The sequence below is a fragment of the Coturnix japonica genome, chromosome W, assembly GCF_054131305.1.
Source record: "Coturnix japonica strain WE chromosome W, WE-NBRP24, whole genome shotgun sequence".
NCBI classification, from domain to species: Eukaryota; Metazoa; Chordata; class Aves; order Galliformes; family Phasianidae; genus Coturnix; species Coturnix japonica.
This window is the reverse complement of record NC_140701.1, coordinates 9,747,967-9,771,130: the sequence shown is the minus strand read 5'-3', so window position 1 is coordinate 9,771,130 and position 23,164 is coordinate 9,747,967. Positions and strand designations below refer to the sequence as shown.

At 48.6% G+C, this 23,164-nt stretch overlaps 1 protein-coding gene and 1 long non-coding RNA gene across 2 annotated transcripts in view; one reads left to right on the top strand and one right to left on the bottom strand.

The window, feature by feature from the left end:
• Positions 1-23,164, top strand: part of LOC146754489 (uncharacterized) — an 80,637-nt gene that overhangs the window by 42,938 nt on the left and 14,535 nt on the right. The window lies entirely within an intron of this gene.
• On the bottom strand, positions 10,595-11,704 carry LOC146754490 (uncharacterized). The gene is made up of 2 exons (XM_085527465.1): positions 11,412-11,704; positions 10,595-11,354 (listed from the first exon to the last, which is right to left on the bottom strand). Exons 1-2 carry the CDS (start codon positions 11,702-11,704, stop codon positions 10,595-10,597), a joined length of 1,053 nt encoding a protein of 350 aa, XP_085383591.1.

Genomic DNA, 23,164 nt, shown 5'->3' with positions numbered 1-23,164 from the left:
AGCCAGCAGCAGGAAATCTATTGCAGCTTTATTCTGTAAAACAGCATGCCTGAAAGAAAAGTACTCAGATTTCGATTAGTTTTCTGTTTTTCCCAGACCGCCCTTTTGGGTGATGACTGCATCAGGTTTTACTTTTCTCGATGGGATCCATAAAATTTTTCCCGATTCTCTGTCCTTTACTGTGGCATAACCTCTTCGTTCAAAATGATTGATTGCATAATGTGCTGTGCCAATACTTCTGCCTGCTGGGCTACCAGGATCCTACCTCTGTGACCTTCCCACTCCCCAAGGACACCTATCTTGTCCTTCAGGAGACGGTTGGCCCTTTCCACAATGCTTGTCCCTGGGAATTCCCAGGGATGCCTGTCGAGTGAGATATTCCCCAGTGCTCCTTGAGTAGATCTCGAGATGAAGCGCGAGCCATTGTCTGTCTCGATGTGTCGCAGCACACCAAGGACCACGATGGCAGTGGCCCAGTGTCGCTGAGCTGCAGGGGACTTAAATGTTAACATAATCATCACTCAATCAAAACCTTCACTGATAATACACTAAACAGAAGATTACATGTAACGTCATAATTTTTTGAGTTGACATATACACACTCATTCAAGCATTCATTTTAGACAATTCTATAAATGGAAATTTCTAAGCTAATGTATTATTACTTATCGATAACTATGAGGTGGCAAACCACCAAAAGGAGAGAGAAAGAACACAGTAGTGGTGGATGCGATAGGCAGTGCCTGCAGGGCGTCCCCTGCTTCAAAGTGCACTTTGCCTTTCTCACCCATCACAGATTCTCTCCTGTGCAGGTTTTTTTTTTTTTTCACATGTACTCCATATATGCATGGCCAGTGCATGATACAGAGCCCAGGTGAAACACCTGCTCATAAAACATAACAAACCACTATATTAGATCTCTCTACAATACAAACTACTCAGAAAAGTTATTAACAGCTATAGTCACTTATTTCTATCGTTACTTGCTTCACCCTTAGATTTCTTCTTTTTTCTTTTAATTGGTAAGCTTTTTCTTGTTGACCTACTCCTACTATAGTTACAAAAATCATCTAAGGGTAGTATAGTAATTCTTGATGCAGTACAGAGTGAGATGCACCTGAAACTGTCAGAAAACAAATATCTTTGCACTGCTGTGTGCACATTGCATTCAGCCCACTACGGGCAAAACTCATCCTGGGATCTTCAGGACCTGCTCTAGTAAAGCTGCCACCGTTCCATCCAACTCCACCACCACAATTCCCCCTCCATACAATTTCAAGCTCCATCAACAAATTTGTCCAAGTCCCTACCCGAGTCCCCTAAATGTGTATATTATTGGGAGAAAATGAAGACATTCTTGCTCCGACTAGCAAGAGATACTTCTAATGTCTTGCTTTTGTCCCCATTCGGAAGTAACGATTTGTTTACTTTCGCAAGCGGCGGAGCCGAGGGGCGGGGGGTAAGCAGTGAGGGGGGGCAGCGCGGGGGTTTGCATTCTCTTGCTGGCACTTAAACTTCTCTGGCTAGAGCAGATCACATTCAATATTTTAACTCACTGTTCTTCTGTAACCTTTTGCTGTTTTTTGTTTTTCATAATTCCACTACTCGAACCCTCAATTACACTTCCATGTAACATTAATAATTCCACTTCCATATAGCATTCATGTTTACACATCCCTATAACATTAACAGTTCCATATACCATTTGCATTTATACTTCCATATACCATAAACATTTAACAATCACAAAGACAGTGACAATAATCAATACAGTTTATCCTAAGCATTCTTCCTCTCCTCCAAGTTGTCAGCAGAAGTTTAACCGACTCCAACTCGGGCTGCCGTGGCTCGCTCGACAGCTGGACTTGTTTCTGCTTCAGAGGCTCCACTCGAGCCTGGGGCCCCCTGACCGGGCCCCCAATTAACGATAAAAAGGAATGCCTCCCTTATCTTTGACCAATCCGAGACTTGGTCGCTCTTGTTCTCCCCTCTCCCTCCCCGCAGGTAGAGCTGGACCAGTAGCCCACCCTCTTGGGGAAGGGTTATTATGATTAGGAACGCCTCTGCCTCCGCCCCCGCTGATGCGGATTGGCTTCCATCTTGGTTAGTCTTATCCACCCCGCCCCCCGGGGCGGAACCACACCCACAACACATCCCATCTCGAGGAAGGGACCCATCCTCCCGCCCCTGCTCACTCCCCTTCCCCACCCCCAAGGATGGGCGAAGGAACGCAGGTTGCTTTGGATACCGTGATGGGGCCTCCGAGGAAGGCTTCTGCTGGTCAAGAGATAAGGATGTGGAATGTGTGGAATGCTGCTGGACGGGGCCGTCTGGTTGTTGTTCGGCCGGATCAATAGGTGCGGTTGGGATGGCAGGCGCCACCTTGTCTTTGTCTCTCAAATCCTCGGATCTGCAAGAGAAAAGGCTTCCCGACCCACATTCCGCCGTCCCAACCTGAGTTTCAGTCTTCCCCTCTTTCCGAGCCGCTTTCAATGCCCGTAGCACCAATGCCCACGTTTTGAGCTCAGAAGCTTTTTGCTCATTCATTGCGCGCTCAAAGAGCGAAAAAGTTAAAGAGTCCCACTTATTGTGATCCAAAATCACCCGAGGAGAGGAAAGCTCCCTCTCCTTTTCAAGACAACTAATGACGACTGCAATGTCCTTCTTAGAAGGCGTAGCTTTCCTACCATAGTAGGTTTTACAAAGTTGCAATACTACTCTAATGACGGAATACATTTACCCAGAGACCTGAAGTCTTCCTGGTCTTCTACGAACTATCGGCCGTAGGATAGGCGCAGCGCTGCATTCCCCTTTGCACCCCACCGAGAGTGCTTCCACGGGCTCGAACCGTGGATACCGCGTCCGTCAGCGTGGTTTTTGCCGTCGCACACTCACCTCCAGGACTTTTCCTCACACGGGGCACCATTTGTTACCTCGATCTGGTAACCTGGAAAGTCAAGTCCCTTTGTGAATGTGTATCGACGGCCCCGACCAAGTCACAGCTGTTTGTTACACCATTATGGTGAGCTGTAAAATGGCGTTTATTGGAATGTGAGGGTCCCTTATATAGGTATCCAGTTTCATCCTTATCTTTTTTACATATGCATGACCCAGCAGGGGAGGGCCTATCACGTTACATCCCGAGGGTCCGATTTCGCCTAATACAACAGTGGATGCGACAGGTAGTGCCAGCAAGGCGTCCCCTGCTTCAAGGTGCACCTTTCCTCTCTCACCCACCACAGATTCTCTCCTGCATTCAGGGTCTGAAGGATTTCTTCCAGTTGTACACCACATCCGCATGGCCAGTGCGTGATATAGAGCCCAAGTGGAACACCTGCTTGGAAAACAAAATAAACTATCAAATTTAGTTCTATTAGCGTGCACTTTTGTCTAAAATGATGCATGGCTATATTTAAAAAATCCCAATTAGTTGGATGTAAGAGAGGTATCTATTCTATGATACAGGGTCATCTCTTTGACTGGGATTCCTTTCCAGGTTTTGTCTTTGCAAATTAAGAAAAGCTAATCAATAGGCTAATAACATCATAACCAAACAGTACTAAAACATTAAAAGAGCTATTCCTGTAGATTCTAGCATTGATTACATCAAATCCTGTTTAATACGCATCTGATCTATTACTAAAATAGAAGAAACACACAACATCCTAGCTAATGCCTTAAACTCTAATTCTTGAGACTTCATTGGTAAAACAGAAAATCACACACTATGTCAAACTATTACTAATATTATCTATAACACAGCAAGTTACAAAGCAATACTACTAAGTAAGAAACACACAATTACAATTACTATAAAGGCTGGATGCTATTTTCTGCCTTCAGATGAGACCAAACATATCATGATGGAACCCACGTAGGGCCAGTCCCTGTGGAAATACGAGCATATTCACGACCCCAAGTTGTCAGTGGTAGGGGACAGCCCCAAAGTCCTGTGGCCATATTCCAAACATTAACCATAGGCTGTTCCTTCAGCACTGGGGAAGCCTCAAAATGACGATCCACATAAGCTATATCTCTATGAACACGATTCAAAAAATTCAGCACAAACAAAACAAGCAAAACCTTACATAATATTTTCAAAAAATTCAGCACAAGCAAAACAAGCAAAACCTTGCATAATATTTCTTGTAGTGTGTCTCCCATATTCCCCCTTTTTTTGTTTAATAATAAGAATGGATTTCAATGTTTGATAAATGTGCTCAGTGATAGCTTGTCCAGTGGGAGAATGAGCAATTGCTGTAGTATGTTTAACACCCCCTTCTTGGAGGAAAGTTCGAGTGGCCTTAGAGGTATACGCAGGCCCATTATCTGCTTTTGTAGTATGTGGAATTCCCATAGCAGCATAAGCAGATAACCAGTGTTTACGGGTGTCATGACTGCGTTCACCTGTATGTGCTGTGGCAAATACATAAGAAGAATGAGTATCTATTGTTACATGTGCATATTTTAGACGGCCAAATTCAGGAACGTGAGTGACATCTGTCTGACACAGTTGAAGAGGTGCTGTGCCACATGGATTTGTCCCAGTTTGAGGCAAAGAGGTATCAGTCAAATTATGTAGCTGGTATTCAGTCATAAACACTGTGTACTGCGTAGCAGAGAGGATCATTCTTAACACAATTTTCCAGTCATGAGGGGTCATAGCGTAACTGTCACTGTTTACAACCAAAAGATTGTATGTAAAGGCTAACTGAACTCCGTATGTTCTCACTGACTCCTTTAGCTCCTTCACTGCCTCACAAGGCAGGGATTCCCAATGGGGGGCCTGATTCGGCTGAAACAACAGAGGAAAAGTTTGCAACGTGTCAGCATCACCCCTTAATATTGTTTCTTTTCTGCACTGCTCTAAGACATCACAGTACGCTGTAGGGAAATTTGTCATTCCTGCTCCAAACAAAGTATCATCAGGAGGAAATGCGTCCGATTCGCTTTCTGGATCTACAGGACCAGGGTCACAACGATCCCCTGGTTTCGGTCCATCCACTTCTTTAACCACGTTACACACGGGCTGCAGAGATGCAGCCACGCACGACGAGGGGGGGGCGGCATGGCGAGGTGCAGAGAACGACGTGGGCGAAGCAGAGGGCGGGGGCGCGACGAACGACATAGGCAGACCGAAGGGCGGGGGGGCCGTAGAGACCGACAACGCGGCGAGCAACGTGGGGGGGGCGGCAGGCGGCCGCTGGCTGGGAACGGCTGCTTGTGTCGGAGCACGGCCGCTGTTCTTTCGTGCGCTGGGCTGGAGGTTTCTCGACCGGAGACAGCAGACGGTGTTGTGGTTGTCCGAGCGGCAGTTCTGGCACCACACACTGACAGCTTGGCAATTCCGTCGCAAATGTCCCTTAACACCGCACCGGACACATTTAAAAGAGGTGCTTGGGCCTGAATTGGTTACCGCAGACGCTTTTAAGGGTGCAAGAGCTGCTAACACTTGATTCTGAGAAGCCTCAGCCTGTGCCTTTAATCCTGCCCCTAGCTCTTTAATAGCCTCAACTATGAAAGTCTGAGCCCCTGTGGGCACACTCGATAATCTGTCTAACGCCTCCTCTATTGTCCAGTTACTCCTCAAATACTTAGAATGCCACGAGCTGTAGCATTGCAATTCTGAAGTGCACAATGTTTTAGCATTATTTCCTTCATGTACTCTGGTACTCCAGCCTTCTCTATGGCTCCAGCTACCTTATCTAGAAACGCTCCAAAATCCTCATTTCTTCCCTGCTGGATTCCCATATAAGACGGCAGCCCACCTGGCACCTTGATCTTATCCATAGCCTGCCTGGCCAGATACATTGACTCCCTACATTTAACTGGTCCTAATAAAGCCTGGGCCTCCGTCCGGATGAAAGGACCCACCCCTAAAAGTTCTTCAACGGTTACATTATACAAGGGATCTCTGGGCTGCCTAACTATCGCAACGCTCTGTTGGCACATCTCTTCCCAATAAGCATTAAATAGCAGTTGTTGGTGCTGCGAAAAAACCAACCTAGCTATAGCCCGACAATCAGATGGCAACAAAACCTGAGTACTCCAGATATAATCCAGTATCTGTCTCGCTGGCTCACTTTTTACTCCAAACTGACTGACCGTAGACCGCAATTGTGACAACAACTTCCAATCTAAAGCACTGATAGTAGCCTGTGTCCCGCCTGCAGAATTAGGCAAATACCCCACCGGCAGCACCATCTGTGGCACCGCTTCCAACGCCTCACCGTCTCCCGCCTCTAAACAAGCCTGCGCCAGCGCAGCCCAGGCCCCCCCCCGCTCCTGCGCGACGGCCTCTGCCAGGTCACTCTGTGCCCCAGGGAGCGGCTCATTGCAAACGGGGGTCGAGGGGGCTGGCTGTAGCGCCATGGTCGATGCAGGCAGCTCGTCTGATACAGACGTGCCGGAGGCGGAGACGGGGCACTCGGCTCCGCAGCCACTGGCAATGCAGGCTCGGCGGCCGGCGGCAACTTTACGGTGGACAAAGCACGGGGCACCGGGCAATCTGACCATTCATTATAATTCTTATTCCTCCCCTGCACAGCACTAGCTTGCTCTGCTGCTTCCTTTTCTGCCTGATATTGCAGCAAATCATTATAAACCACACGTCACCACTTCCTGCATTTTTTAGCCATCTTCTCCCCATCTATAATTCCCTGAAAAATTACATCTCCAAATTTACGCCACTCAGCAAGATCATGCACTAAATGTGGATTCTGAAATAACCCTTTAGCATACCCATACACTAATAACTCGGGGAGTTCCTTTTGCAAGTCTGTCCCCTTAACCTGACACTTTTTTTTTAAAAAGCAAGAAAATAATTCATAAACCGCTTGCCTTCCCATACCTATTTGTCAGCATGCTGTTGCAGCCTTAAAGGACGTCAGCGGCCCATATCGGCTAGGCCCTTCTATAAGGTCACGTAGAGCACCTGTACCTTCTGTTCCTGGCCCATGCTATCCCCGCTGCTTAAGGATCCGAACACCTTCACCGCTGCTATCCTACCTGGTAGGCCACGTCGAGGGTCACCAATTGTTGCAGAATGGCGGGAGAAAAGCAGACGACCACACCTGTCATTGACATATGATCAGCTATTCTCATTTATTCCTTGGCTGCATGTACCTTTATAATACGGATAATTAGCTCATACATATTGCAAAAGTGGAGCTCATCATTGGTTCCCAATTACATACCATCCCCGAGTATCTTAACAGCTTGTTGTTATCAACTGAAAGCTACTCCCTTCCTGAGTTCCCAGAACCATGGCTAGTTTCTCACCATCCCAGGACATCTTGTTATTCTAACTGCCCTTGCAGGTGATACGGCTGCTTGTCTAGCTGCACAGTGTTTACGACCCATCTCAGCTAACTAGCTGTAAAAAACACTCACTACACACAGCCGACACTGCCCACTGATAGGGGCGGATCACTGCGTGGCAGAGGATGGAGATATCCTCCTATTGTTCTCTCTTGAGATCCTTTATCACTTTAAGGGATTACTGAGACTGCAGTGTTTGTTTGGCTCCAGTGGCGGTGGTTTATAATTACGGCACGCAGCTGTGCTGACAGCTCTGATTCCTGTGGGCCTTAATAAAAGTCGTCAGATGTTTGTCTGATAGCAACTGTTCATTAATACTTATTGTTATCTTTTATTTTGCCTTACATGAATCTCATCTGGGCATTGCATTCATGGGTAAAGAAAAGCTGGTTAGAAAACGATAGAAAATCAAAGCCCCTTTGCATTGCAGTTGAGGCTTCCACCCATGGAGCGGTGGAGTCACCATCCCTGGAGGTGTTCTACCAGTGTGGGGCAGCGAGCAGTGCTGGTGGGCAGTGGGTGGTTGGATAAGGGGATCGCTTGAAGTTCTTTTGCTGCCGTAATGACTCAGATCTGGGGCTCAGTGAGGGCTCGCTGCCCCTGAGAGGTGGGTGGTCTTTGGGATGGAGTTGTGTTTTGCCATTAGAATCAGATTGTAATGAGAAATAATTACCCACAGAGGTAATTGTTAGAGTTATAGTTAAAGTTAGGGTTAGGGTTAGGGTTAGGGAGCCATCTCCTATGGTCTCTCCATACAAAGTGCCACATTGAGGTCCCATCCAGTGCATGATTTTAAGATGGGGAGCCTACCAGGGGTGGTGCCCTGCTTGTCCTCTTCTTCTCCCAGGGAAGTAGTGGGGTCACTGTCCCTGCTGGTTTTCGAGGCACTGGGATGAGGTGCTATGAGATATGTTTCAGTAGCTCAATAGCAGTAATGATGATGTAAGGACAGCTGAACAGGATGGCCTTCTATGTCCTTTCCAACCTTGTGATTCTATGATCCTATGTTTATATCTGCTTAAGTGGATTATAATCTATGCTTCCGATATGCATATGAGCTACCAGCCTCAGCCTTTCAGATTCTGAATGTACAGTTGGATCTGGGGTTGCACAGAATGGAAACCCATCATCCACAGTTCTCCTCATCAGTTCATTTCCTCTCATAGAATCATGGAATCACGAGGTTGGAAAGGACCCACAAGATCACCTAGTCCAACAGTAATCCTCCCATTACTGTAGCTACAACAAAGCATTAAACCATATCTTATAGCTCCTCATCCAAACACCTCTTGAACACTGCCAGGGATGATGACTCCACCACTTCCCTCGGCAGCCATTCCAGTGCCTGACCGCACTGAGAAAAAAAGTTCCTTCTTATGTCTGGTCTAAGCCTCTTCTGGTACTAGTCTGCTGGCAAAGATGCGTGCTTCAAGGAAGTGTCAAATGAACGCAATGTGTTTTTGTTGGTGATTGGTTGGTTGGTTGGTTGGTTGGTTTCTCCCTTTCTCTCTTTCCCCCAGAATCTGCCCCACCGGGCAGGGACAGGCATTGCCCACAGACACCGAGGCTGCTGCTCCGTGTGATTTAAACAGCTCTGGACCCATGATCCCTCCCTGCACTGTGGGGTTGTTTCCAGTGATTCAGAGGAGATGGGAGATAAAGCTTATAAGCTTTTACAGTCATTCGAGTACTGAAAAATTACAGTGAGATCGCCCTGCAGTCCTCTCTTCTCACTGAGCTTCATTTGGTTTATGTGGGCGACATTTTGGAGCCTGGCCTGGTCCTTTTGGGTGGCATCCCTTCCTTCTACTAGCTGCACCGCTAAGCATGATACCATCAGTAAACACTGAGTCTCGCTGTCTGCCTCACTGATAAAGATGCTGAAGAGCATTGGTTTCAAGATAGGGACTGGGGGACCAAACTCATCATCAGACCCCACCTGGATGACACCAGCTTGCCCTGGAGAATCTACCTTGGCAGGTCCATGTGCTAAGGAGCTGGACAGAACATGTTTTTGGAGAGTCAAACAGGCAGGTTCAACAAGTACCCAAGGTGGCCTTGCAAAACCAACTGGTTCTAGACATATTGCTGTTAAAAGAACATGGGGTGTGAGGGACGTTGAACTGAGCTGAAGGAGAATGCTGTATCATCATCCACAGTGTCACCACTACCATAACCGAGGCCCATCAAAACACAAAAGCAATCACCAAAAAGACTGGAGATCTTTTTCGAGTGATGCAGCAAAATGACTGATTTGATGGACTGATCCGCTGGCCATGGATCACATCCCTGCTGAAATCATTGGGATGCAGAGGGTGGGGGAAATGGCTTGTGAATATCAGTCTTAGGATATGGTGTGGGTTTTTGTTTCTAATGGTAGACCTTCTCATCTCTCTTCCTTTTCATCTGTGTCTCTTTGCCAGGCCCACATCGCTTGAGATCACAAACTCAACCAGGGCATGGTCACTGGAGCCCAGGCAGCCTCCAACCTTGACGCCTTTGATGATCTCCTCAGCGTTGGTGAGCAGCAGGTCCAGCAACGCTTCACCTCTGGTCGGTCTGTCCAATACCTGAACCAGAAAGCTATCATCAATGGATTCCAAGAGCCTTCTGGAGCTCTTGCAGCTCGCCGTGTGGTTTTCCCAACAGATGTCCGGATGGTTGAAGTCCCCCACCAGGACAAGAGCCCGTGAGCCAGACGCCTCACGCATCTGGAGCAAGAAAGCCTCATCAGCAGCCTCCCCTTGATCAGGTGGCCTGTAGTATACCCCAAATACCAGCTGACCTTTATTAGTCCCATCTCTAATCCTAACCCACAGGCTCTCAACCTGTTCCTGACTGTTTCTCATAAGGAGCTCCTCACAGTTTATCCAATCTCTGACATAGAGAGAAACTCCCCCACCCTTCCTACCTCGCCTGTCTCTCCTAAAGAGTCTATAGCCGTCGATGGCAGTATCACAATTGTGGGAGTCATCCCACCATGTTTCTGTGATAGCAACAAGGTCATAACTTTCCGAGTGCATCACAGTTTCCAGTTCCTCCTGCTTGTTACTCAGCCGGCGTGCATTGCTATAAAGGCACTTCAGCCGGGCTGTCCGTCTCGCCACCTTTATAAGGGATCCAGGATCCGCTAGAACAGCAGCATCCCCAGCATCCCCCTGCCCTACTCCCTCCCTTTGCACTCTGCCGTCATTGCCAACGGAGTTTGGTACAATCCCTCGAATGACGCGTTCAACCCCAGTAGCCCTTATTTTGCCCCCTTCCCCCTTCTTTCCTAGTTTAAAGACCTGTCAATGAGTCCCGCTAATTCTTCAGCTAATACCCTCTTACCCCTCAGGGACAGGCTGCTTGCATCAGCAGCCATCATGCCAGGTGCAGTGTACATTGCCCCATGGTCAAAAAAGCCAAAATTCTTGTGTCTGCACCAGCTCTTAAGCCATCTATTTAAGAGTTGGGTTTTTCGGATCCTCCCTGTACCTTTCCCTGACACCACAGGCATAGAAGAAAAGACCACCTGCACCCCAGCTCCTTCAAGTATTCGCTCCATTCCCCTGAAGTCTTTCTTGATAGACCTCAGGCTTTCCTTGCCAACTTGCTCGCCGCCAGCCTGAATTATTAAAAGTGGGTAGTAATCTGAAGGCTGAATCAACCCAGGAATTATCTTTGAAATGTCCCTGACCCGTGCCCCAGGAAGGCAGCACACCTCTCTGTGGGTAGGGTCGGGCCGGCATATAGGGCCTTCTGTTCCTTGCAGAAGGGAGTCACCTACGACAATCACCCTTCTGTCCTTATTGGTAGAAGCAGTCTTGAAGCTTGGGGGTGACCGCTTCGCCTGAGGCAACCTCATGAGTGAACCTGTCTCCACCCTCTCACTAGTCCCCCCCTCAAGTTCCAGGGCCTCAAATCTGTTACGCAGAGGCACCTGTGGAGCTTGGGATGGTTGGGATGGGGGATGACCCCTCCGCCGAGCAGGTACCTGTTTCCACTCCTCCTCCTTTCTCAAATTGTTGCTAGGGGGAAGAGAGGACAGGGGGCTCGCTGCAGTGCTGTCAGCTGGCTGGTTCCCCTTTGCCACTTGTTTGTAAGGTGGCAGGGGCTGACACGCTCCATTAGTAGCCTCATCTGTGTGCTGAGAACCTGAGGCTGAGAGGGACTGACAACACCAGTCAATCTCCCTCTCACACTCTTTTATAGTCCTCAGCTTCTCCACTTCCTCCTTCAGGTCAACTACGAGGCTAAACAAGTAGTTCACCTGGTCGCAGCGAACACAATCACTGCCTCCCTCACCGAGCACTGCAAGGGCCAGGCTCAGGCACTCAGTACAGTCAGAGACCTGCACACTAGCATCTCGGGTTGGGGGCTCATTCTCACTCTCCTCAGACATTTTGGCAGCAGCCTTCCTATCAGGATGTGCAGGACCTCAGTCTGGGTCTCTGCAGTCTTCTTGTTTGCTGCCACCCATTTCTGAGAGATTGGGACCGTTGTCTGGGCCTCCTCAGTATTTCTGGCAGCACCTTCCACCGGGGAGCAACCATGTCAAAGCAGAAGACTCACCAGCACTGAAACAGGAAGTCACGCAGTACAAAAACCTGACTCCTCCTGCCCGTCTCCTTGTGCCCGTTTAAATCTCTTGCCATTGCCGGGGAACGCCCACACGCTTCGTCAGCGGCTGCGTCAGCTGCTCCCCTGAGAGCTGCCAGGCTTCTCCTCTGGCCGGGGGTTCCCTGCTTGAATGAAACGCCCGAAATCCCCCTTGAACCACGCGCTCAGTCGCTGCTGATCGGTCTGGGACGGCTCCGAGTCAGGCGACTTCGGCAATAAAAAGGCTGTTGGGCAGACTTTTGCTGTGGGGCAAAAAAGTTGTGGGGCAGGAGAACTCACCTGGCCATGGCTCCAGCCAGCACCTTGTCGGCCTGGACCCCAATCACCTCCTGCCTCAGGTAATACAAAATACGGACCCAGAGCAGAACCCTATGGGACCCATAAGTTGTGGGGCAGGAATGGATGGGGCCTCATAGGAAACCCCATAAGTTGGGGGTCAGAAATGAGGGGCCCTATAGGAAACCCCATAAGTTTGGGGTCAGAAAGGAAGGGACCCCATAGGAAACCCCATAAATTGGGCCCCATAAGTTATGGGTCAGAAATGAGGGACCCCATAGGAAACCCCATAAGTTGGGCCCCATATGTTCGGCCCCATATGTTATGGGTAAGAAATGAGGGGACCCCATAGGAAACCCCATAAGTTGGGTCCCATAATTTATGGGTCAAAAATTAAGGGATCCCATAGGAAACCCCATAAGTTGGGCCCCATAAGTTATGGGTCAGAAATGAGGGACCCCATAGGAAACCCCATAAGTTGGGCCCCATATGTTGGGCCCCATATGTTATGGGTCAGAAATGAGGGGACCCCATAGGAAACCCCATAAGTTGGGCCCCATAATTTTTGGGTCAGAAATGAAGGGACCCCATAGGGAACCCCATAAGTTGGCCCCATAAGTAACCCCATAAGTTGGGGGACAGAAATGAAGGGACCCTATAGGAAACCCCATAAGTTGGGCCCCATATATAACCCCATAAGTTGGGCCCCATAAGTTATGGGTCAGAAATGAGGGGACCCAGAATCACAGAATCACAGAATGACCCGGGTTGGAAGGGACCTCAAGGATCATGTAGTTCCAACCCCCCTGCCTAGCAGGGCCACCAAACATACACCTTTACTAGATCAGGTTGCCCAGGGCCCTGTCCAACCTGGTCTTGAACACCTCCAAGGACGGGGCATCCACAACCTCCCCGGGCAGCCTGTTCCAGGACCTAACCACTCTCTTAGTAAAGAACTTCCCCCTAATGTCCAACCTAAATCTTCCCTCTTTTAACTTAAAACCATTTCCCCTAGTCCTGCTATTGTCAGCCCTTTGGAAGAGTTTACTCCCCTCCTGGGAATATGTTCCCTTCAGTTATTGAAAGGCTGCAATGAGGTCACCCCGCAACCTTCTCTTCTCCAGGCTGAACAAACCCAACTCCCTCAGCCTGTCCTCATAGGGGAGGTGCTCCAGCCCCCTGATCATCTTTGTGGCCCTCCTCTGGACCCTTTCCAAAATCTCCATGTCTTTCTTGTACTGAGGGCTCCACACCTGGACACAGTACAACAGATGGTGCCTCACAAGAGCCGAGTAGAGAGGGACAATCACCTCCCTATCCCTGCTGACCACCCCTCTCCTGATGGAGCCCAGGATCCCATTTGCTTTCCGGGCTGCCAGAGCGCACTGCTGGCTCATGTTAAGTTTCTCATCTATCAGGACCCCTAGGTCTTTTTCTGCCGAGCTGCTCTCAAGGACAACTCCTCCCAGGCTGTACAGGTGCCTGGGGTTCTTCCTGCCCAAGTGCAAAACCTTGCACTTTGCCGTGTTGAACCTCATTAGGTTCACCCGAGCCCAGCTTTCCAGCCTGTCGAGGTCCCTCTGAATGGCATCCGTTCCCTCCACCGTATCGACTGCACCACTCAGCTTGGTGTCATCAGCAAACTTGCTGAGGGTGCACTCCATTCCCTCATCGATGTCATTAATAAAGATGTTAAAGAGCACCGGTCCCAAGACAGACCCTTGAGGGACACCACTCGTTACCGGCCTCCACCTGGACATAGAGCCATTGACCACCACCCTCTGTCTGCGGCCTTTCAACCAATTGCTTATCCATCTAGTTGTCCACCCATCAAATCCACTTCCCTCCAATTTGGAGATGAGGATGTGATGAGGGACCATGTCAAAGGCCTTGCTCAGGTCCAGGTAAATGACATCGGTCACCTTCCCTTCGTCCACTAACACCGTCACTCCATCATAGAAGGCCACAAGATTAGTTAAGCATGACCTTCCCCTGGTGAAGCCATGCTGGCTGTCTCGGATCACGTGCTCGTTCTTTATGTGATCAAGCATGTTGTCCAGGAGGATCTGTTCCATAAGAAACCCCGTAAGTTGTGCCCCATAATTTATGGGTCAGAAATTAAGGGACCCCATAGGAAACCCTATAAGTTGGGGGTCAGAAATGAGAGACCCCATAGGAAACCCCATAAGTTGGGCCCCATAAGTTATGGGTCAGAAATGAAGGGACCCCATAGGAAACCCCATAAGTTGGGTCCCATAAGTTATGGGTCAGAAATGAAGGGACCCCATAGGAAACCCCATAAGTTGGGCCCCATAAGTATCCCCATAAGTTGGGCCCCATAAGTTATGAGTCAGAAATGAAGGGACCCCATAGGAAACCCCATAAGTTGGGCCCCATAAGTATCCCCATAAGTTGGGCCCCATAAGTTATGAGTCAGAAATGAAGGGACCCCATAGGAAACCCCATAAGTTGGGCCCCATAAGTAACCCCATAAGTTGGGCCCCATAAATTATGGGTTAGAAAGGAAGGGACCCCATAGGAAACCCCATAAGTTGGGCCCCATAAGTTGGGGGTCATAAAGAAAGGGACCCCATAGGAAACCCCATAAGTTATGGGTCACTTACGGGGCAATTTGGGATCCACTTATGGGGCAATTTGTCACTTATGGGGCGATTCTCTCCCACTTATGGGGCGATTTGGGACCCACTTATGGGGTTGGAGGTCACATATGGGGCGCTGTGTGCACCCCAAACTTACTTATGGGGCGATTTGGGACCCTCAGAAATCACTTATGGGGCAATCTGTGTCCCCCAAACCCACTTATGGGGTGATTTGGAATCCCAAAGTCCCCAAACCTTAAGAAATGGGGTTTTTGGGGGATTTGGGACCCACTTATGGGGTGATTTTGACCCACTTATGGGGCTGGAGGTCACTTATGGGGCTGGGTGCCCCCCAACTCATTTATGGGGCAATTTTGAACCCACTTATGGGGCAATTTGTCACTTATGAGGCGATTCTGACTCACTTATGGGGCAATTTTGAACCCACTTATGGGGCAATTTGTCACTTATGAGGCAATTCTGACTCACTTATGGGGCAATTTGGGACCCACTTATGGGGCAATTTGGGACCCCAACACATAAGAAATGGGGTTTATGGGGTGATTTGGGACCCACTTATGGGGCAGTTTGTCACTTATGGGGCTGGCTGTCACTTATGGGGCCGTGCCCCCCAACTCACTTGTTGCTCTGATGTTTGACATGTTTCTTGTAGGTCTTGTCCTGGAAAAAGCTTTCCAGGTTGTACTTGAGGCTCCAGTCGTTTCTATGGGGCTCGAAGCCGCCGTGGGGCTTCACCTTCTTCCCTTTGAAAATATGGGAACATGGGAAACACATGAAAATATCCAGGGAGGCAGGATAAGAAAAGAAGAGGAAGGTTAAAGTTCCATGTGCTGCTTTTGCTTAAGGAATGCTGAACGATATGAAATTAAATGCAAGTAATGGTGCATCCAGTCCAGCTGTTCACCTATCACCAATAGCTCCCACTAAACCATGTCCCTCAACACAACATCCAATCATTCCTTGAACGCCTCCAGGGTCGGTGAATCCACCACCCCCCTGGGCAGTCCATTCCAGGTCCCAAAGTTCAGGACGTGGCATTTAGTCTTGGTTAACCTCATCCCATTGGCTTCAGCCCAGCTCTCCAGCCTGTCCAGATCCCTCAGTAGGGCCTTGCTAACTTCAGGGAGATCCACACTCCCAGCCAATTTGGTGTAATTTACAAACTTACACAGGATGCACTCAATGCCCTTATCCAGGTCATCAATAAAGATACTGAGGAGGACAGGCCTCAGCACAGACCCCTGGGGAACACCAGGTAGGCACACAGGTAGGCGTCCAGGAGGGTCTGGAATATCTCCGGAGAAAGGGACTCCCCAACCCCTTGGGTAGCCTGTTCCAGGGCTCCGTCACCCTCACTGTAAAGATGTTCTTGCACACATTCGTGCAGAACTTCCTATGCTCCAGTTTCCCCTTGTCTTGTCTCCACACACTGCTGAAAAGAGCCTGGTCTCTCCTCTTTGACCGCACACCTCAGATATGAGCACTGACATGAGAGCAACCCCCTGCACCTTTCCCCTGTGAGCAGAGCATAGCAGAGCAGAGACACAGTCCCCATGTATCATGTAGTGTTATTCTGCTTAACAACAGATGAGGCCAGTCTTTCTCTATGCTCCATCTGTGGCATACTCTAGAATTCAAGGCACTGCAAAGCTATGGCTCATCTACGTTCTTGCAATGATGACACCTTAGTATGCTCTGGGCTCTCATTTCAATTGCATCTAAATAAGCCTAGGGTCATACCAGTTGATGGAAAGCTGGCAAATGTAGTCTTATGGTAAGGAAGAGCAAGAAAGATGACACGAGCAACTATGGACCTGTCAGTCTCACTCCAGTGCCTGGTAAAATTCTGGAGAAAATGATGGTGAAAAAAACAGCTGAAGGACAATTCTGTCATTGGTTGCAGCCATCTCAAGTTCCCGAGGGGAAGGTCCTGTTTAACTTCTGATCTTTTTATGACACGATTATCCATTTAGCTGACCAAGGGAAGCCAGCTGATGTTATCCCAGAGGATTCATTAGAGTTTTTGAGACTACTCACAGCACCCTTCTGGGCAGAATGTTCTGCATACGGCTAGACAGAAACAGAATGTGGTGGGTAAACAGTTGGCCAGTATGTCAGGCCAAACAGACTATAGTCATTGTGTTTCATCGGGCAGGTAGATGGTCATTGTCAGGGTTCCCCAGGGCTCCATTTTAGGGCCACTTCTCTTTCATGTTTTTGTGGATGACTTGCATGCAGGACTAGAAGATGTTCTGAGCAAGTTTGCTGATGAGACCAGATGAGGATGTGCTGTTGCCTCCACTGAGGGTGGAGAGGACTTGCAGAGAGATGTGGACTAGACAGAGAAGTGGGTACCAGTTGGTACTAAGCACCAAGTGCATAAAGCATAACAAGAACAAGTGCCTGATTGGGCATCTCGGTAGGGGCTACCCTGGACATAAACACTGACTGGATACGGGAAATTGGAGGGTGGTCTGACTGAAAAGGATTGAGGGTCCTGGTCAGCATCAAATTGAATGTTAGTCAGCAGTGTGCCCAGACAGCCAGGAAGGCCAATGGTCCCCTAAAGTGCATCAAGCAATTTATTGCTATCTGGGTAAGGGAAAGGATTGTCACCCTCTGCTCTGCGCTGCTCCAGCATCACCTGGAGCACTAGGTGCATTTCTGGGCAATGCAGAATAGAAAGGACATCAAACTATGGCAGAGTGTGCACAGGAGGGCACTGGAACTGAGAGATCTGAAGTTCAGTTACATTGGGATTGACTACTTGTTCAGACGGGGCCCTTCTCACAACCTGCAACCTGCGATGAAACACATGGCACATATGGGACATGAACTTCACACCGTCCTTGCACCCCATGCAGAGCCTGGGATCTTCTGTCCCCATGTCTTTCATTTAACATCATACAGACCTCCATCCCACTGCCCCAGGAAGGGCCCAGAGCCAACATGAGGGACAGGATCTCCCTGCCAAGGGTCTGGGAATCAGGGCTTGTCCTGTTTGCTTCTTAAGGCAAAGAAGGATTTTCTTAGCATCAGAGCCACCATGCCAGTGCCTTTGCCTGACTGGAGTCATGGCTTCCAATTATCGGCTCTAACTAGTGCTTTGGGAAGCTTGCTTGCTAATGGCCCTCAGTGGGCCCATTAATACTCCAAGAATCTTCATTGTTACTTCTGCCTTTGTCTTGCTGAGTACTCTGTGAAAACTTCACTCTGCACTGGAGATTGATCGATTCGGCATCAAATGCGCCCTGGGGCCCATTATAACCTAACGAGCATCTTGTTCCTTGTGCCTTCCTGTTTTCTAGGTTTTCAGAACTTGTTCAGCAAAATGGAGAGATATCTAGAGAGAGCTTAAGGAGGAAGAATCCAGCAAACACTTATAGTCTATTTATTTATAGTTGGGTTAAAACAAGTCATTAAAGCAGCACTGAGCAACTGATAGTGATCCAGGATGTCCCAATGACTTCTGTTCTGTTAATGTGTTGACAAAGCTCCTCAACATCCCCACCACATTTCTACTCACATTGGCCCCATGGTATTTGCATCACTTTTCCTCACATCACTCTTCTCCTCTGTTGTCACCCGCACAGTGCTAAACCGTCTTTGCACCAACTCCCACTGGCTTTCCACAGAGAACCAGCTGCACACAGAAAAAGAAAGAATTCTCTTTATTTATGGCCAACAAACAGAAGGAAAGGTGATGCAATTGAATGAACAGTAAAACAGTGATCAACTGCATGCCATGTCCAAGCTGCTTCTATTGATGTTTATCTTTCATAGGGAATATTTGCACAAGAAATGAGTTAGAAACAGATAGGATGGGATAGATAGAATCACGGTGAAGGATCTAACAACAGACTTTTGAGGAATGGAGCAAATTCCAGTAATCTCCCTGGGATAGATCAGCCAGGGATTTGGGAGGTATCAACTTAAAACTAAACAAGACTCGTGAGTATTTCACACATTGAGACTGGTTAACACATTCTTATTGATTTCTATCTTTGTCTTCAGCTCTTTTTTTCACTTTTACTGACATTAATGAACATCTTTCATAATTCATGCTTTTTAAGGTATGAAAAATTAAAAAGAGAGAAAGAAAGAGAAAGAGAAAGAGAAAGAGAAAGAGAAAGAGAAAGAGAAAGAGAAAGAGAAAGAGAAAGAAAAAGAGAAAGATGAAAGATGAAAGAGAAAACAAAAGGAAGATAAAGAGAAAAAGGAAAAGGAACCCGGTGGCGCAGTGGTTAAAGACGCCGCCTTGCAACACTGGGGCCCGGAGTTCGAATCCCCCCTGTGGCGCAAGTGGTAGAAGTGCCGCTCTGCTACACAGAGGCTCGAATCCCGGGGGCTGGACTCAATGATCTCTAAGGTCCCTTCCAACCCGCACGAAACTATGAAACTATGAAAAGGAAATGGAGAAGAAAATGAAAGAAAAAGAAAAAGAAAGAGAAAAAAAAAGACAGGAAGGGCTAGATAGAATCACAGTTAAGGAGTTGACAACACAGTCCATCAGACTTTGGCGAGATGGAGCAAATTTGAGTCATCCCTCTAAAAGTCAGAAATCAGACAGATAATTGGGAGGTATCTGACTGAACAAAGAGCAAGGGATGGGGAAATCTGGCAGGCTGTGGCAGGAGCGTGTGTCTAAATGGCCTGCTGAAAACATGCCCTTAACCACAGCCATTTATTTAGGAGAGCTGGAGACACCTGGAGGTTGAGGGACATCAAATAGGCAGCAGGGAAGAGCAGCGATGACGCCGGGATTTAGTCACAGGGCACTGGCACTGGCACCACAGTCTGTGTCCCTGAACCTGAAGGCATCTGTGTCCAGCAAACACAATTCTGGAAAAACATCATAGTTTCAGAAAAAGAAAATAAATAAACAATAAAAAAACAATTAAAAAAATCAAATCAACTGAAAGATTCGTATTAACAACTTAAAATGGAAGAAGACTCATGAGAATTTCTCATGTTGAGAAGGGTAAACACATTTTCATTGATTTTGATCTTTGTTTTCAATTCTTTGTCTCAATTTTATTGACATTTTTGAACATCTTTTAAGCTTACGGCCTAAGTATAAATAAATAAACAAATAAATAATTAATTAAATAAAAAGAGATCCATTTGCATCTTGTAATTGGCCTCATGCCCCTTTGACCTTCACTGTTCCCACCAGACTTTCATTGGCGGACAGTATGAGATCCAGCAGAGAACTTCTCCTCTTTGGTTCCTCCATGGCTTGGTCAAGAAGCTGCCATCTGTGCTCTCCACGGATCTGCTGGATGGCACATGCCCTGCTGTGCTGTCCCTGCAGCAGATACTGGAGTGAAAAATGCTCCCAAAGGGGACAATGGCCTGACAACATCAGGCTCCCATCTGTCTGGAGAGGGCACCTTCCACTTGCTCTCCATGATCAAGAAGCCAGGAACAGGCACTGCGGGAATCCTCTGTTTGCCATTTCCATTAGCTCTGACCTGCTCTTCCATCCCCAGGCAGAGCTCAGTGCACTCTCACAGAGGGCATGCACCCTTCTTTGACTCCTCGCCCAACCATTGTAAAGACTCTGTATTCCCCTTCCGTTACAGAGCAGTTGTGGAAGCCATTCAACTGTGTCCCTATGGTCCAAACAGGAGCACAGGCCTGCAGCTCATATATGGTATCAGTGTGCAGAAGGTGGCACACAGACATTAGAGCGATCGTGGGTCCTGGAGATGACGTAGCAACACGGACACTCCTAGGGCATGGCTCTCCTGAAGGCCCTGTGCTGCTCTTGCAGCTGCGAGTGAACTCACCAGACAGCCGGTGCTATCCCTTCTCTGGCCCTCAGCTGATGCCCAGGAAGGAGGTGTCTATCTCAGGGACTTCTCACACGGTTTACAAGCACTGGCACACATCAGGAGTAGTCCAGGCACCTTAGACATCACCCAGTATCTTTGTGTAAGCAGCTGCCTCCCAGCTGAAGGACCGAGGACTCAGAGCAGGTGCTCACATGCAGGCAACTCCTTGTGCACTTCTGAACTGAACCAGAGGAATCCCAGCTCCTGTGGGTGTGTAGGGTGCGGAATCCCATTTCAGCACCAGGATTTCTGTCAAGGGATGAGACTCCTGCACTGCCTCAGCTGGATCACTGTCCTGCACATGGAAAGTCCAAACCTCCCCGTCCTTGTCTGGTTGTCCTTTGTGCTTCATCGAACAAACTCGATTAGTACTTGCTATATGTCTCCAATCAGTCACTGACCACTGGACATGTGGTGGTTAACTGAGCGGATTTCAAAGCACAGTTATGACACTGTTTTCTTTCATGAGCTGTTGGCTATGAGGACCCAAGGACGTGTCAGGGGAGATGAGTTGGAAGGATAAAAATGACATCATCTGCTCCTTGCTTGTCCGGGCTCCTGGGACACAGGGAGCTCATAAAAGTGGGCAGAGATATAGAGAGACAGCTGTGCTGAGGAGCAGCTCTTGTGCACAGCACAGCCTGCAGGTGACAGAAGAAGAGGAGAGAAATTGGAGAGAGCTTACAGGATGTGTGTGGTGTGAGTGGGCTGTGAGCTCACAGTAGGAGCTTTGCTCACAGACCATGACACATTAAGTCTCTCTGCAGACCGTGAGCTGCTTTTCATAGAGGGCTAACAATCTGGGAAACCCCATAGCAGATCCAGCTGCAGGCACTGCATGTTTCTTTACTGTGGAAAAAGACCTTCTGCTCCAACTGAGGGCTTCTGTGCTACAGTGTCAGAGCACAGCCCTGAGGGCTGCATGTCCCAGCACGGCTGCAGGCTGTGCAGTTGGGTCTGCAGGCGGGTGCCCAGAGCTGTCCTGAAGAGCAGGGTCCCTGCTGTGCTCCAGGGGCTGTGTGCCGGGTATGGGACTCTGCCGCCTGCCAGGCTCAGCACTCAGCCTGCCCGGGGAGCTGCCCGGGGAGCTGCCCAGGGCGCTGCGGGGAGACGTGAGGGGGGAAGGAGCCCTTCGGCAGGGCTTGTGCTGCCACAGCAGCTGCCTGGGGCAGTGGGATCACAGATCCATTGCACAACTCTGTTTTCTAGGGACCTTGGAAGAGGAGATCCAAGGCAGGGGATTCCCATTTCCTGTTCTGAGGCAAAACGAATTGGAGGCAGAAAGTGGCAGTCACACTTCTGAGAATTTTTCATCAGTCAGTTGTTTGTTTTGTGAACAGTCACAAGTGATGTGCTTCCAGTCTCCAATTTTTTGAAGGATGGAAACAATTTTAATTATCATCATTTTCTGTAGGTATGAATAATTCACTTTTGCTGCAAACAGGCAGGTTTTTCTTACTGAAGTTGAATGGCACAGAGGCTGCTTTTGGGGCGCTAAGAGCAGTTGGGGTAAAGATATGAGACAGGAAACAGATGAAAATATCCAGGGAGATGGGAAAAGGTAAGAAACTAAGAGGAATGGTTAGAAATTCAAATGCTGCTTCTGCCTAAGGAATGCTGAACAAAATGAAATTAAATGCAAGTAATGGTGCTAAATGTAAACTGTTGTAGGAGAATGAAAACATTACATAATACAGTAGGAGTGTCTCTGAGAATGGTCAGGGCTGGTCATTACCTTCTTCACTCTGAACAGGATTCCAAGCCCAGGAACAGCAGATGCCCAACAGCAGCTACATCAGCGAGTTCCTCTTGCTGCCGTTGGCAGACACGCAGCAGCTGCAGCTCCAGCACTTCTGGCTTTTCCTGGGCATCTACCTGGCTGCCCTCCTGGACAACAGCCTCATCAGCACAGCCGTAGCCTGTGACCACCGCTTGCACACCCCCATGTACTTCTTCCTCCTCAATCTGGCCCTCTTCGACTTGGGCAGCATCTCCACCACTCTTCCCAAAGCCATGGCCAACACCCTCTGGGATACCAGGGCCATCTCCTACACAGGATGTGCTGCACAGATCTTATTCTTTCTTTTTCTTCTTCATCTCAGCAGAGTATTCCCTTCTCACCATCATGTCCTATGACCGCTACGTTGCCATCTGCAAGCCCCTGCACTACGAGACCTTGATGGACAGCAGAGCTTGTGCCACCATGGCAGCAGCTGCCTGGGGCGCTGGGGTTCTCAATTCCCTGCTGCACACTGCCAGTACATTTTCACTGCCTCTCTGCTGAGGCAATGCTGTGAACCAGTTTTTCTGTGAAATCCCCCAGATCCTCATGCTCTCCTGCTCAGAATCAAATCTCGGGGAAGTTGTGTTTCTCAATTTTAGTGCCAGTTTAGATTTTGGGTGCTTCATTTTCATAGTGCTGTCATATGTGCAGATCTTCCTTGCCGTGCTGAGGATGCCCTCTGAGCAGGGACGGCACAAAGCCTTCTCCACATGCCTCCCTCACCT